Below are 15671 nucleotides of genomic sequence, written 5' to 3' on the forward strand. Positions count from 1 at the left end.
TTCAGTGTTAGTTTAAATATATTAAAAGGGAATAAAAGAGGGGAAAAAAATAAAAAAACAGCTGTAGTGTTGATAGCACAAGTTTGAAGATTTCCAAACAGGCATAAATATTTATCATCAGTTTTATATGAACAAGTTAGATAGATGAATTAGGGCCAGAATTAAAATTCAATTATTTCTTAACTGAAAGTTTGGGGCTATTTTCTAGTTGGAGGCTGGTGACAGATCATTTTGTGATACTAGGCAGGTGAGTTACTGTGAAACTGAGAGCGGAATGATAGTGGATGGAAATGATATTTTCAATAAATCTGAATATTCTTACTACAATAGTCGGATGTATAGTTGTTTTGACTGCATTTCTGTACTCGCATGGAGTTCTCTCCCTAAATAGAACTAGTCCCTAGTTCTAGTAGCTCTAAGTCTGGACTCTAGTCCCTAGAGCTAGGGATAGCACTTGCAGAGATTCCTAGTTAGAAGCTCTTAGCTCTAAACTATATAGCATAGAAATAATATTGTTAAATAAATTTTAGAAACACCACCACAACATTGTTTAAATCTGAAATAATTCTACATTCATGTTTTTTTTTAAATACACTACATCATTTTTGTCTCCATTTACCCAGGGTCAAGAGCACCATGGCTGATATTTCAGTGCTTGGAAACCTCTTACTAGAGTGAACAATTCAGTGTTCTTAACCATGTTCTGAATTAATCCCTCAGCAAAGGGAACGAAGATGTTTCATAATTCATCCTATTTTAATCAGCTTACCATACAGATTGAAGAGGCAGCAGAATGTTGGTTTGTATTCAGAAAATGTAAATAAAATGTTTTTGGAGTAACAGTGTTAAATGTGTTAAGTCAATTGTATAGAGTACATTGACTATCTGTGACAGACTGCTCACACATTCTTTCCATATGAGCAAAGTTTTTGGTGCAAAAATTCCAAAAGTGGTTTCTAAGCTCTTGTTCCTTCAGAGACAACTTGTTTGGTAAGGAAATCTTTAACATCATGGGCTGTATCCGGATGAACCGTATCTTATCCTATTATGCCTTCACTTGTTAAGCTTTTGTGTAGTGTGAGAGGTAATTTATCATCCCTTGCATCTTTTGATTTCTTTTTATCCGGGCATGACATTTTTTTCTGAGACCATGTCAGAGCGACAGGATCTTCCCCATTTTCATGTCATGTACGACATGTACATGCACACAACTTTTGCTGAAGCTTACACATTACAGTTGGATGTGGCCTATGATGAACTCTTCCATTAAGCATAATACTTAGACAAATAGAACGCTTGAAAAACTTTATTCAAGTCATTTTCACATAAATTTGCAACCATAATACGGGCATGTAACACAAGAATATGAAAGTGCAATAAAGAAACAAAGCTAGTGTCTGAATATTATAAATAAGAGCTCTTCAGATAAAGATGCAAAGTTTTTTGAAATTAAGATTCTTGGAAGAAAAGTGTAGAAAATAATGAAAACCTAAAAAAAAAAAAGTTGCAAAAACAAGTGGCATTTCACTGTATCTGTAGCAATTAGTTGCATAATAAAAACCTCCCCATAACATACTTTTTGGTTTTAATTCAAGTTAAAACCTTTCAGCACCTTTTATGATTTGGAGAAAATGAAAATGCCATGTCAGCATAAATGTGAGACACAGGATAAACCACCTTTTGATGTCTCATTTATGAAATTCACCATGCTGGTCTGAATGAGTACAATATAAACAACACATAAATGACAAAGAATGTACATTTTGGTGTTTGTATCCATTCAACACTGCATAGTAAACTGGAGCAGAGAGAAAAACGAGTAGACTTTTACTAACACAAAAACATCATCTACACAATATGTTGGTTCAGATGGTGACCAATCTGTCATTTTTGTTACTTTTGTCTAGAAATATGCAAATACCAAATATATTTCAGGATTAAAAAAAAATACTTAACGAACCCCTTCTGTAATGAGTCTGGTACATAGTATGTTCCTTACATGCAGTTTTTACCTAAAGACTTGAAATGTGGGAGGCAATTGCTTCACACACATACTAAACATTTTGTCTTTTCAAAGATCTGAGACTACATGACAGCAATTTTATACTGGATTTCTCACAAAATTTGTTTGATACTGCTCCCACTGAGACCAACAGTAGATCCCTTTCAAAGATGACAGAAATAAGCCCAATGTCTTGTAAAAAAGGATTCCAAAACATAATTTGCTTTATAAAATAAGGTTTTATCAAAACATTTTTTATAAATGTTTTTCAACAAAAATGCATGTAATTTCTTAAATATATTCCAGTATGAAAACAGTCAGTTAAGATTTCTGGGACAAAACTGCAGAGCCAAGATACTAAAAATTCTGGCTGGCGCTCCCCTATTTAGAAATACTTCTACACATGCTATATGATCAACTCTTCTACTGCATTGTGATTAGCTATAGTTAAATAGGGTAAGTTAAAGTCATATTTCTTCATTTTTTTTAATCCTAAAATCTCTTGCTTTTCTGAATAGACTGTTCATGTTATCTTAGGCAATGTTTGTGCTATCGTATATTACTGTCACGTTCCTTAACACACACTTTAAAACAAGTAAAAATATTTTGCTACGGAAAAGAGCTACATCTCTGTAGCCACAATATCCCCAATACTCAAAGTTATGGCGTTCAACACCTTTCCGAACCAGGCCATTCCCATTGAAATGTCTTAAGTCCAGTATTACAACTTGCTCCACCTACACAGATGCTTAACCTCCTCTGCCTACTTGCTCACTTCAGTGGAGTTCTGCAAGTAGTTTGGGTATAGACATGCGAGCAGGTTACTGCCTAGAAAGCTGAGGGAGAAACTCCTCAGCTGCTCTGTGTCCAGTTAAGTTTCTTGTCCCACATTCAGTGTCAGGCACAATGAGGTAAGAGCACACAAACTCTTACCAGGAAGCAGTCTGTGCCCACAGCTTAGCTTCCATTACAGTAGTAGCTTGTGTGTCCATTGCCCAAGCTGCTATCAGGACCTTCACCCCAGTTCTGACCTAAGTTTCTAGAAAGGTGAATGCACTTGCATCCCTTAAATCCTAATCTTAAAAAGTCTTTGAGCTGAGATTTCAGAAGCCTGAGCTTTAATCAGGCCCTCACTTTGCAGACACATGTAATAAATGGCTTTCTAATAAATCTAGTTTCCAAATTTTGCTCCTGTTTGGTGCCCATACTGGTGACTGATTGCTAAAATGGATCTCTGAACAAACAAAAAGGGACCTGCAGTCTAAATTCTATTCAGGACACGCTTCAAATTTGGGGTAGTAATCACTTGGTTGTTGGTTCTTAGATTCTCTTTTCAGTATATCCATTAGTTGGACAAGTTTGTAACCTAGTTATGATTAAGGTGGAAATACTTTATACTCTTGAAATAAATATATGCAGTAAAAAACAAGCTGATCCTTAAAGGATATTATGATAATTGAGATAAAACTTCCAAATTTAATTCATAGGGTTCTATTTCAAAAAATATTTCCAAATACTGCCTGAAGTATTCTCAATACTGGTAACAAAATCTCTCCATATTCCTCAGATTTTTCCTTTTTAACTATACTGAATAGCACGTGTACTTAAAAAACTCAAGAAATCAAGATACTGAGCTTTCATGTCTCATTAGGTGTTTTGAACTGCTGATTAAACACAACCAATACCAATCAATACTTCTAGGTTACTTTGTTTCAAAAGTAGATTCTTCATTTTATATGATCTGAAATCTGAAAAAAAGCATGACATCCCCTTGTGATATGTTATTTCACAGTTTAAAAACAAAATCACAGCTACTGTAGCTTACAGCAGGGTGCACTGCAAAAGCAAAATAATTTGGGGATGGGAGGAGGGGTAGTGTACCCAGCACCAGTAAGACGTTCAGTGAAAACTTTAATTTGGGCTGGAAATTCTTCCCCTTAACAATGTTGTATTTGGTTCCTGAACAGCCTAAGGTAGGACATTTAATATATTGACTTTTGCTCTCCCTCTCTATATAGTGTATTTTCAACTTCATTGCTTGAGTACTGAGATATAAATTTTAAAAGCCAAGTACAGTACTTCAGGGGGAAGCAGGCAGTAAGCTTCTTCATGATAAAAATACCTTTTTAGAGATTCTGACCTACTTCTTTTTATGGTGCCACCTGAGTTAACTGCCTGTATTATTTTGATGGTTAACCTGTTCAAGCTGGTTGTTTCTCACAGATGACTACACCAGGGACTCTTTGTCACCTCTAAGAGCCCTCTTCTTGACAGGTATTCATTTTTATCCACATTATGTGTGCAGAAGTCTTTTAAAAGCCCCACCTTGAAAAATCTCTACAGCATAGAAAGGTGGATAAGTTCTTTAATTCATTTCTACTATGAAAGGTTTCTTTCAAAACCCCATCTGTTTTTGACTTAAGAAAACGGTAAAACTTCTAATGTATTAAAAATGTAAACATAACTTTTCTTGCAGGGGTATAACTGATAGATAGATAGATAGATATGTATTTCTTCGCTATATGTTAATATCCCTTGAAAACTGAACATACTTTTCTCATTCGTATCAATGTGTCCTAGCAAATTTTATTTTAATGGTTACTGCAGCATTACTCTCAAGCTGGTTTTCATTCTGGTATTTTCTGAGATAGCTGACATTAGTACTTTCTGTTGCATTTTATTTAATTCATTTTACATAAAGTTTTGCTACTTTTTAGAATACGTTCAACAGTAATATTCTGACTGAAGGCTATTTATCACCTGAACTCCAAATTTGCAGGAGTTAAAAAATGCTTATGATTCTACTAATGAGTTAGAATTTCAAAATTTATCTGTGGATGAATCACCAGTTCCACACATTTCAATAGTTAAAAAAGTAATGCCAATTCAAATGCTTAAAATCCAGTTACAGATTTTGTTGAGAAGCAGCCGATGTGCTTCAAAAATCACATGATGTGTGTGGGTATATATGTGTGTGTTCTGTAGTTTTGCTTCTATAGTGTTTACATCCTATCGAAATTTATATAATGATACTTCAGTTCGAAACATTTGGCTCTGTCTCATCCATTTTCTTGCATCCTTCTCAGTACCTGTTAAAAGAAAAGAAACAATAGTAAGCACATGGTCAAAAATACAAAAATACAAAAAATCTGCTACATATCCTTTTATCAACTTGAAGATGCAGCTCAAAAAGGGTAGAAGAAATTTTGTCAGATTCCAACAGGCATGAATATATTTATTTCCTTGCATTTACAAAGATGGGGAGAACATTAAGCTAATTAATCAAGCATGAATTTCTCTTCCCTCTGAATGTGAGTGAGTAGAAGCTGTGTTCACTGAAGTACCTAGTCACTGTTGTTACAGAGAAATATTTTAAAAAGCTCCTTCCAAAGATCTGTCAAAAATAAATCACTCATGATCTCTAGGACACATGTTGTTCTCTTTCACCACTTTCTACAAGTCTTGCCACTGTACAGTAAGAATAAAGGATTATGAGGATTATGCTGAAGCCATTTATTTAACATCTTGCATTTATGACTTAAGTGCAATTATAAACGTATCTCCATGCTGGAGTAAAAAAATGTTTCTCGTTTTAGTCTCATTTAATCAGCAGCTTCCTAATACAAAGTAAGCAATGAACCTTTTACAGGCTACCTTATCAATATTCACTTTAAATTAATTATGTTTGTTTCATCGATGCTGTTACAGTGGACTATACTGGTCATTTTTTTCATTTTTTGTTTACTGCTCTGGAATCTCACATGAATCTCTATACAGTGTTGGCACATCATTTTTTGTGCCATAAAATCAAACCACTTTATTACTGTTTTGTGTGAGTAGTTAACATATTATCCTGAGAACCACTTATCTCTGTTACAGAAGACTGCTTTCTGTGTGTATATTTCGCAGCTACTAAGCTACAGTAGATCCACAAATATGAACATTAATTAAATGTGAGTTTGCCTTTTCAGAGGAAAGAAATGACAAGCATAGTTGTAGCATTGTTTAAACTTTTGAAGAACTAATGGTAAACTGTCAACACTGTGTGTCTGGAAGAGTTGTTTCAGGAAAGATAGCTGCTGTGTCCGCAGCAGCAAAGTAACATATATGTGTGGGATTTTGCAAAGTGCTTTTAGAGCTATTTAGCTGCTCAACAGTTCTGTTCAAATGCTATAAATGGGTATTGAATGAGAATAGAAAGGTTTTAGTACAAATATAAAGGCCTGAGCCAGAGGCAGCATCTCGGAGCCCAGGCAATAGTAGCAATTTTGAAGTGCTATATATCCCAATAACAAGATGACAAGAGCAAAACTATCACTTATGATTGTTTTACAAACCTAAATAATTAAAAAAAAAAAAGTGCTAGATTGTGTAAATAATTTAATTAGCCCAGGTCAGGATTCAAAAGATATGTAGTTATCGAGACCAAAGTAACCATTCTCATCCTTCCTGACAAAAATGACCTTTGAAAAGTTTCATCCAAATTTCAGATTAATACACTAGATTCTGAAAGCTGTCAAGTGACATACTAAAGAAATTTATATCATTAGAATTGGGACTTTTTCAATATAAAATAAGTCTCTAAACTTCATAAATCTGATTGTCAACTTCAGTAATGTGAATGCAGAACAGTTAAATATACTCACGGTGAAATTGTACAGCCAGAGGCATATGCGTGGTGGCCAGTATAGCGTATATCACAGCGTACTATATTGTTGGAGTAATCGGATTCAGGTACCAAGTAGCTGGGGTTTACACTGACCTTAAGGGGAGAAAGCGCAGTGTTGTTGGGTTGGTAACTTTACATTCAAAAGGACATATGCATATGATTTGCTTCTCTTAAAAAGCAAAAAGGAAAACAAAAAAAAGAAAGAGAAAGAAAGTAACTCTCCTTTCCCAAAACCCTTACCTTCAGAATGTAATTTCCAGGTTTCACATCTGTGATATCAATCCACTGGCAATCTATGTCAGCATTATAAGTGTCGTAACAGCCAGGGCTCAATCCCTTGAAAATAAGAGTTAGATAGGTGTCAAATTTTTTTTTAGGAACACTAACATTCCAGACATTAGTAACACTGAGACTGAAGTACACTTAGCCATCACAACATTTCACTAGGAAAATGAAAAATTACCTCCGGGAATGAGGCTTATTTTTTCTTGGCATTTTATTTGAATACCCGAACTAGAACACGTAATTCTAACGTGTCAGTTTTATAGAGAGTGCTGTACTACTATCGCATAAGGAACACCTATAACTATTGATAGTTGTTCATCCGTAAGATATCTGTATTTTATCCGTTGTCTGAAGTCAATTAAAATAATCTAGAAAACCTTAATGTTGAAAAGTACTCTGAGAAGTGGTGTTTAGGCATGTCTAGTTTCCATTTTCCTTCAGCTGTGCTTTTTTGTGTGACTACTTTAGTGCAAGATCGGTCAGTCAGCAGGGGATCCTGAGTAGAAGGCACTGAGCTACATGACAGGAAGACTTTGGAACATGAAAGGAACCTTTACAAGACAGAATTCTGACACTACCTCCCTATTCTTCCCTAACTACCACTCCTGCCCAAATAAAAATGAGTCGGAATTATTCACTGCCAAAAGACACTTCTTCACAGAAAATAATATATTTTCCAACAGCAAAGCATGTTTCAAATGAAAACTTACAGCTGAATATTTAAAAATCTATATTTTAAAGGTAAGAATAAAATCAAACTTGACCAAAGACTGGACCTAAATATCTGCAAATCTCAAGTAAACAGCTTCTGAGATTTTTGAGATTCTGAGGTTCACTGGTCTTATCAGTGTGTACAAATATCTGAGGGGAGGGTGTTGAGGGGACAGAGCCAGTCTCTTTTTTGTTGTGCCGAGTGACAGAACGATAGGCAATGGGCACAAACTGAAGCACAGGAAGTTCCAGATGAATATGAGAGGGCATTTCTTTACTGTGAGGGTGACAGAGCACAGGGACAGGTTGCCCAGAGAGGTTGTGGAGTCTCCTTCTCTGGAGATATTCAAAATCCATTTAGATGCCATCCTGTGCAAAGTGCTCTAGGTGATCCTGCTCGGCTGGGGAGTTGGACTACATGATCTCCAGAGGTCCCTTCCAACCTCAACCACTCTGTGACTCTGTGATTGAGTATGAACTTAATCACCTGTGTTGGAACCTGTCACTACCCTTAGGAAGAGCACATCTTTTTGCTCTGCGTAAGTGCCACCTCTAAACAGGAAAAGGAAAATCGAGGGCTGTTTGCACATTTAGTTTTTCAGGGAAGTGCCCCGGTGGGGCTTCTCTTCAGGCAAACACAGAGACACAAGAATTCTGATAGAATTTAAAATGTAGTCTTTCTTCCAGACCTATCTTTTCTGAAAGTTTCTTTGCAGTTTAGGAGTTTTAAAAAGAATTTCCGTATATGAATGTATCAGTGGTTCAAATCTGGTGTTTTTCATCATGGCTGATGTAGATTGCTTTAGGCAAAGCTAATACATTCTAGTAACACACAGATAGCTCAAAATCCAAGTCCACAAGAATTCCCTCTTGACCCAGCTGGTGATCAGCTCAGACTCTCTCACATATGTGCCAAGTCTGAGGCTGGAGGAAAGTTTTACAGTCCAATTACAAACCCCTGAAATATGGACTTCCAGTGGAAATGCTGACATAGGCATGATTCTAGTGACACAAATACTCCAGCTGTAAAATATGCATGTTGCTTAGTTAGATGTCATCGTCTACAGAAGGAGAAAAGACGTTTATAAAACCTCTTCAAAGCCTTGATGTAGTGTAGATCATTCATTATATTTAAAATTCGGATGTGTACACGTCAGCCAGTGAAGCATGGCTGTCATTTCTCTGTGATAAAATAACTACTTCCTAGATTAAAAACTGCAGAGTAAGGGATACAAGCTTATGGTATGGCCACACTGAGATAAACCACAGGTCCATTGAGCTCAGTGTCATGTCTCTGACAGTGGTCAGCAGCAGAAGATTGAGGAGAAAGAACAAAAGAAATGGGACTTCTAACGTCTCTTAGCCAGGTAAATTCCTTCCACCAGGCATTTAACAATATCTGAGACACAGAATGCCATCAGATTGTGTTTAATAGCCTCTATTATTTGGCCTAACATTTTTTTTTTGAACTCATAGATTATTTTTGGTCTTTGCAACATCCTATGGCAAGGAGTTGAACAATTTATTCTTAAGTAAAAAGAGCACCCTTCAGTGTTTTAAAGATGTTGCCTGACAGTTCTTTTGCATATCCTAAATTCTTGTACTGTGAAAAACAGGGGATATCAAGGATTTCTTCCAGTCCAGGATCACTCATGATTTGGTACTATTTCTGGCTTTCCCTATTCATAGGGAATACCCTATGAAATCCTAGTGTTATAGCCGTACTACACTCCTGATCATCCTTGTTCTCCTAGGGTTGGTTGCTTGCTTTGTTTACTGTAACAGTTTTGAGAGGCAGTGACCAGCACTCCACACAATAGTCAAGGTAGAGGTCTATCATGAACTGGTGTAATATCTGAATGGTACATTCTTTTTTTTTTTTTTTGGCTGTTCCTTTAATAAGCCCTAATACCTTGCTTTACACTTGTATATGACTAATATACATGTGTTCACATGGCTGTGATGCTTTAATGGCCTTCTATATACGCATAAAACATTGCTGTAAATTTTCTGGACTGGACTGCCACCCAGTAGGTACAGGTATTAAGGAAATTCACACTTTGCAGCTTCATGCTCTGCAAGAAAGAAAATACTATGAACTCTGGGAACAGCCAGGGGCATCACCCCACAGTTCCTGAAGGATGAACACATGAAACAACCTCTTTACTGACTCAGTGTTGAGTTCTCTTTATCTTGCTAGACCAGTCCTATCTATAAATTGAAAGAATTTGTGGTGTGCTTTAACGTAGGTCAGTTACCAGTGATGTAAGTTAATGAGTGCCCCTGCATTTTAGTGATACCTGCATTTAACAGCAACTGGGTAAACTATAATATTTCAAGTTGCTGTCCTGACCTCTGTGATGGAGAATTTCCAAGCTAGTTAGCACATCAGATTTAGCCTGTACTGATAGGAAAAAGACACGCAATCCAAAAATAAATTAGAGAGGAAAGAGAAACTCTGAACCAACTCTTTCTGGTTGTCTCTGAACCGACTCTTACCTGCGTGTGTGCTGTACATGCATATCGTCTATAATACCCGTAATCACAGGAGGTATCTTCAAGACAGAAACTTGCTTTGTGTCCTTCAGCAACTTTTCTGTGTGAGCTCGCATCCAACAAGTCATAGTGACTGAATTCATCCATGCTGTGATAATGTCTGTTAGACCATGGATATGTTATTAAAGATGGATCAGATTTTGTCAATATAATTTTAGTATATTCCTATTCACTTATCAAGGTTAGACCTGGCCACATTTTCTTCACTGCACAGAACTCATATGTTAGTGTACTTTCCTATTATAAGCCACTCAGTTAAGTATTCTTTTCATTATTCCAATTTTCAATGACTACAAAAACCCCACCTTCCTTAGGCAACTGATAGGGGAAAAACTCTACAACAGCCCTGTTTTTCCAGAAGTTCCCATTTTACTGAGAATGAGCTGTTATTATCAGAATAACAATAGCAAATATTAAATAGTTCATACTGAAGTTGTACATCTTATAACTTTGCCTCTGGGCAGAGTTTGGCTAGGAATGCTTACCTTACATACTATAAATTCCAGAGAAGTTTCCTACTTGTTACCCAAAAAGCAACTATTTACTTTCCCATTTCCATGGTCCTCAATCCATGGAAATCTGTATCACATTCATAATATTAGTGAAAACAAATTTGCATGAAGGAAGCTTTGGTGTACAGTTCTCATTAGCTTGGTCATTAAGAACTAATGGAAACTGAACAGAGATGTCAGCATTTTTGTAGTCTACAGTTAATGTGGTCTCTATTTCAAAAGTGCATATGCTTTCACTCTGGGCACAGCGATGTATTTTTCTTGCTTTCATACACCGTGAGTTCTAGCTCTCTCTATGGACTTGAACACTTACTGTTCTAGTAGTCCCACTTTTTCTTAAAAGGTGGAAACCTAAACTTGTACTACCTATCTGCACTTTGTGCGCAGCATTTGGCTGCTGTTACTTATGAACACTTTCAGCTCAAGAGCTATATGAAAAAGGTAATTAAATAGAATTCAAACATACTGTTAAAATGAAGAGAAGCACAGAAGTCTAGCAAGCATACATGTCAGGAACACTAAAACCAGTTCACAGATGATGATGACTAACACTGATGACTAGCCAAAGGCATTAGTAGTTATAGTCCATTTCCAAATGGACTTGTTTCACTGCCATAGAAATGATCACGAGAAATGGATTTTTTCTGTTGGCAGTGTATGTTCTGTCCAAGAACTGTATTAACATCAGAGACACTTTGCATCTGGATAATGATATCTGGGCTACAGTAGCACAGTACGAAACTGCTTTTCTACCGATGAAGATTTCAACTTCTCTCCATCCATTTCATCATCCACTTATCAACTTAGTAAGCGCCAGGGTGGGGGCTTTGTTGTTTTTGTTGGATTTTTTTCACAGTGGGTGGTTAACTAAAGCATTTCTGGAAGCTTCTTCTGTTTGGTTTGATTTGGTTTTAGCTTTTTGATCCTTACAAGATTTATAACCTAATAGTATCAGTCCTTCTTTGAAAGAATTTGTTTTAATGAAACCGATTTTTCATCCAAGTTTGACTACAAGCAGTTAAGCTTAAAGCCTCTGAAACTAGAGAGAAATACTACATTGATGCAAGTGGCATTTAGGTCAAGGCCACATTATATAATATTTTTAATAAAATAATACTAAATTATCACCTATGTACCCGTAACTCAGAACTATAAGTAAGGTGAAGTATGGTAAACTTTCTAGCAGTTTACAATTGATCTGGCTATGAAACAGCAGAAACAGGAACAAGCCTGCAAGCCTGCATGTGAATTTTCTGAAATCGTACAAGTTTGCAGTTACCTGCTCCCAAAATGTTGGGAATTTTCCTTGCCACATTTCCAACAGTTTTGCCATGCTAGAGCAATAGTGCTCTGCTACAATATCATGCTATGATATGAATATTGATAAGGAGATCAGTCAACTCAGTACCATGTCTTTTCCACACCGATCTGAACATTCCTTGTCAAACTAACCCAAGAAGTTCAGGTCAACAAGTATGGGTCAGTGTTTACAATGATAGGGAACTTCCTAGTAAATGTGCATTTTAGAATTTCCACAGTTACAGTGGTTTTTTTTGTTTTTTTTTTTTTTTTTATTTACTGGTTCACCTTAAATGTAACTAGACAGCAACCTTAACAGAATATAGTTAGAGAAGTTTCCCTGTCAAAAACTGATTTGAGGCGTGTAACAAATTTACACCTGCAAGAGTTTTATACTTATAGATATCCAATTTTCATATCCATTTTGTTTTCATATGGCTCTCTAGAAGTGATTACTACTAGCATAAAATGAATCACAGAGTAAAATTTTAAAGCTTCCCATAGCTTCCCCCCAAGTCCACTCCAGTTTCAGAAAATGTCGCCTTATAATTGACAATTTGTTACCGAAAGAGATAATTAGCAGGTACCATACTGAGCACTTCACTCACTGGTGACAGCTGTGCCACTCCCATGAATAACGGGGTCTGCTTGGTAGAAAATCCGATGTGCCTTGATTTTTTACTCTTTGGGGGAACCTCAGGAGCACTCGATTATCATAGTCTCTAACATCTGCTCGATAAGCTGAACTGTAATAGTGCAAAAAGAAGAGCCATAAGTATATGCAAAAAAAAAAAAAACACTTTAAAAATACTTTATATTGTTTCAGAAGTGACTTAATATTATTGATCTTTTAAGCCTTCTTAAAGCTCATGCAATAGAGATGCACAAGAAATCCACATGGCGTGTTCAGAAGGGCCCGGTATCAAAGGAAGAACTGAGTAAGATTCAGACCTGGTTCTAATCTCACAAAGAGGAGTTGGATCACTGACTCTCTGGCTCTGGCTGTTAAGCAGATCACTGCTTAGCTGTAAAATTACTCTGGTACCAAAAGTACAATCTCAGTAACTGCTGTTAACCAAAATAATTCACTGTGAATATAAGATCACGTAACAGATGTTTGTTTGTGTTGTAAAAATATTATTGAGCACATGCCCCAGGCTTATCCTATTTTACACAGCCGTAATCTACAGTTTTTTACATATTGAATGTTTTAATCAGTTGCTAGTCAGCAAGACCATTTCAAATAGTCTTCATTGTAAGGTGAGCACAAAAAATACCAGTTCTTATGCCATGTTTTCTTTTTTCAGCAAGTGAAGAAAGAGCATGACCACAGAAATAGTCTGACATCAATTAATGATGCTGGTAAATAAATAAATGTGTCTTGCATGATAAGGTATCAAACCAGTTAAAACGGTTAAAACCAGCCACGGTGATTTTGTTCCAAACAAAACAGGAAAAGTCCCTCATTGCCAAGTGTACAAGACCTAACTTGGTCAGCAAAGCTGCTATTTCAGACTGTTAAAAGGCTTGGAAACACTTTTTAGAGAGATTTTAGTTTTTAAGATGCACTACAAGATGTGTAACAATACATGTGCCCAGAAATGATTGGCATGTTTTAATTTTAATAGTAACTCGTGCTGGCTAGGAATAGGTTTTTACAAGTGGAGTAGAATACGATTTGGCAGGATTAGAAGAGGCTGATGAAAATCACCAGGTCCAAGTGGATTTTTTGGTGCCTCCATTTTGCAACTCAGCTATGTTCAAATGAGCCTGGTAATAGAAACGCTCAGCATCACTTTAAAATAAAAAAAAAAAACACTGGAGTTTCTTCGAAGTGTCTTTGCCTTCTCCCTCTAATAGGGCCGTGCTGTTTTGTGACATGCACAACCCTGCCATCTGCCACAGGCTCAGAAAGAGAGCTGTGGAGGGGTCTGCGTGTCCCCAGGCCCTCCGGCCTCCCGCCTCCCACTCCCCACCAGTCCGCAGGCTGTCCCGTGGCGGCTGCAGGAGCCCTGCAGCAAAACCCAGAGCACGAACCAGACAGCCTACCTTGCCAGGCAGTTCTCCTCGGCAGCACATCTCAAGTTATACATGGACATCCTCTGGACGTACGTGGACGCCTGGATGTAATAGGGATCCGGGACTAAGTCAGGGAGACCTGCAGTTCATCAAACCAACCACAGAACAGCAAGATCAACCCAGGACATGTCTGCACACACTTGGCTCCCATCCCCATCCTCAAGGAGACGTCGCCTGCCCCCCGTTACGCTCTCTCCCATGTGTACAGTCCCTTCCTCATAAAAAGAGGGGGAAAAGGGACAGAAGGAGGGGGAAGAGGGGGAAAAATGAGAAGGACAGAGGGAGGGGGGAGGCGGGGGGCTCTTACCGTACTGGAAGTAGCCGGTGCCGTAGCCGGGCCTGTACCTGCTGCCCTGGCGGGGCCTCTCGTAGGTGTCGTAGTAGTTGTAGTAGGGGTTATCGTCCGTGTACTTGTACGGGTTGTACGGGTCGTCGCCCACCATCACATCCTCCCTGCCGCCTCGGGGGCTGCCGGGGGGGAGCAGACCGCCGGCCCCGGGCCCTCCGGCGGGGCTGCTGGGGGCGCTGGGCCGCGACGGCCCCGCCGAGGGGCTCCGGGCCCCGCCGGGGGTGGCGGCCCCGGGGCCGGGGCGGCGGGCGCCGGCGGAGGGCGGCTGGTAGCCGGCCTGGAACCAGTGGCGAGCGCCGGAGCCGCGGGTGCCACCGTCGGGCTCCGGGTGCGCGGCGGCCGGCGGGCGGTCGGCGGCGCCCCGCGGCAGCGTGGCGTTGTTGCGGAGCAGCAGGATGGGGCTGCCCGCCGGCTCGGCCGCCTGCCGGCGCCGCGGGGGCTGGTACTGGGAGCCGAGGCTGAGCAGGCTGTACACCTGCCCGTTGTTCTCCCACTGGATACGCTGCCTCCAGGCGGCGGGGGGCGGCGGGGCGGCGGCGGGGCGGCGCGGCGGCGGCGGCTGCTGCTGCTGGTGCTGCTGCTGCTGCTGGCAGCCGGCGGGCCGGAGGCAGCTCCAGTAGATGCACGCGTGGAGCTGGGCGAGCAGGAGCCCCGGCCGGGCGAAATGCATCTTCTCGGCGCTCGCAGCGGAGGCAGGCGGCTGAGAACGAGGGGCGAGAGGGGGGCGATGAGCGCCCCGGTGCCGGGGGAGGGCCGGGAGCCGAGGAGGAGGATGAGGATGAGGAGGAGGACGAAAGGCGGGGGGCACCCGGTCGCTCAGCAGCGGCGGCAGCCGGGCGGTGCCATGGGGCAGGTCGGGGCCGTCGGGAGGGAGCCCGGCCCGGGGGAGGCGGCGGGAGCGGCTCCTCTCCTCCGCGGTATTTATAGGCGAGGGGGTGCGAATGGGAGCCGGAGCAAACAACCAGCCTCTCACCGTCCTCCGGCCCGCGCGGGCGTCTGCAGCGAGGGAAGGAGGAGGAGGAGGAGGAGAGCAGGGACTTTAAACTCGCTGGCACGCTCGCAAAGTTACACAAGCCCCGCTGGCTGCGCCCCCGCTATTTGTTCACGTAATGCGGCTGGAAACGTGCGGCCCGGACGGCTCCCCCGCCGCCACCGCCCCCCGACCGGGCGGGGTAGGCCGGAGGGGGACGGGGCACGGAGCTGGGCGGT

General features: G+C 40.2%; 1 protein-coding gene across 2 annotated transcripts; it reads right to left on the reverse strand.

Moving 5' to 3' along the window:
• Nucleotides 1-1290: 1290 nt before the first annotated feature.
• LOX (lysyl oxidase) lies at nt 1291-15469 on the reverse strand (the record flags this gene model as incomplete). Of its 2 annotated transcripts, XM_083818706.1 has the most annotated exons (7): nt 14421-15466; nt 14084-14192; nt 12643-12780; nt 10167-10323; nt 6912-7007; nt 6649-6764; nt 1291-5091 (listed from the first exon to the last, which is right to left on the reverse strand). In XM_083818706.1, exons 1-7 carry the CDS (start codon nt 15130-15132, stop codon nt 5085-5087), a joined length of 1335 nt encoding a protein of 444 aa, XP_083674832.1. In that variant the 5' UTR covers nt 15133-15466. The 2 variants fall into 2 exon arrangements, with proteins under 2 accessions (XP_083674832.1, XP_083674833.1); XM_083818707.1 differs by lacking the exon at nt 1291-5091 and having other exon boundaries at nt 6645-6764; nt 14421-15469.
• Nucleotides 15470-15671: the final 202 nt, after the last annotated feature.

The sequence above is a fragment of the Anser anser genome (genome assembly GCF_964211835.1).
Source record: "Anser anser genome assembly, chromosome: Z".
NCBI classification, from domain to species: domain Eukaryota; kingdom Metazoa; phylum Chordata; class Aves; order Anseriformes; family Anatidae; genus Anser; species Anser anser.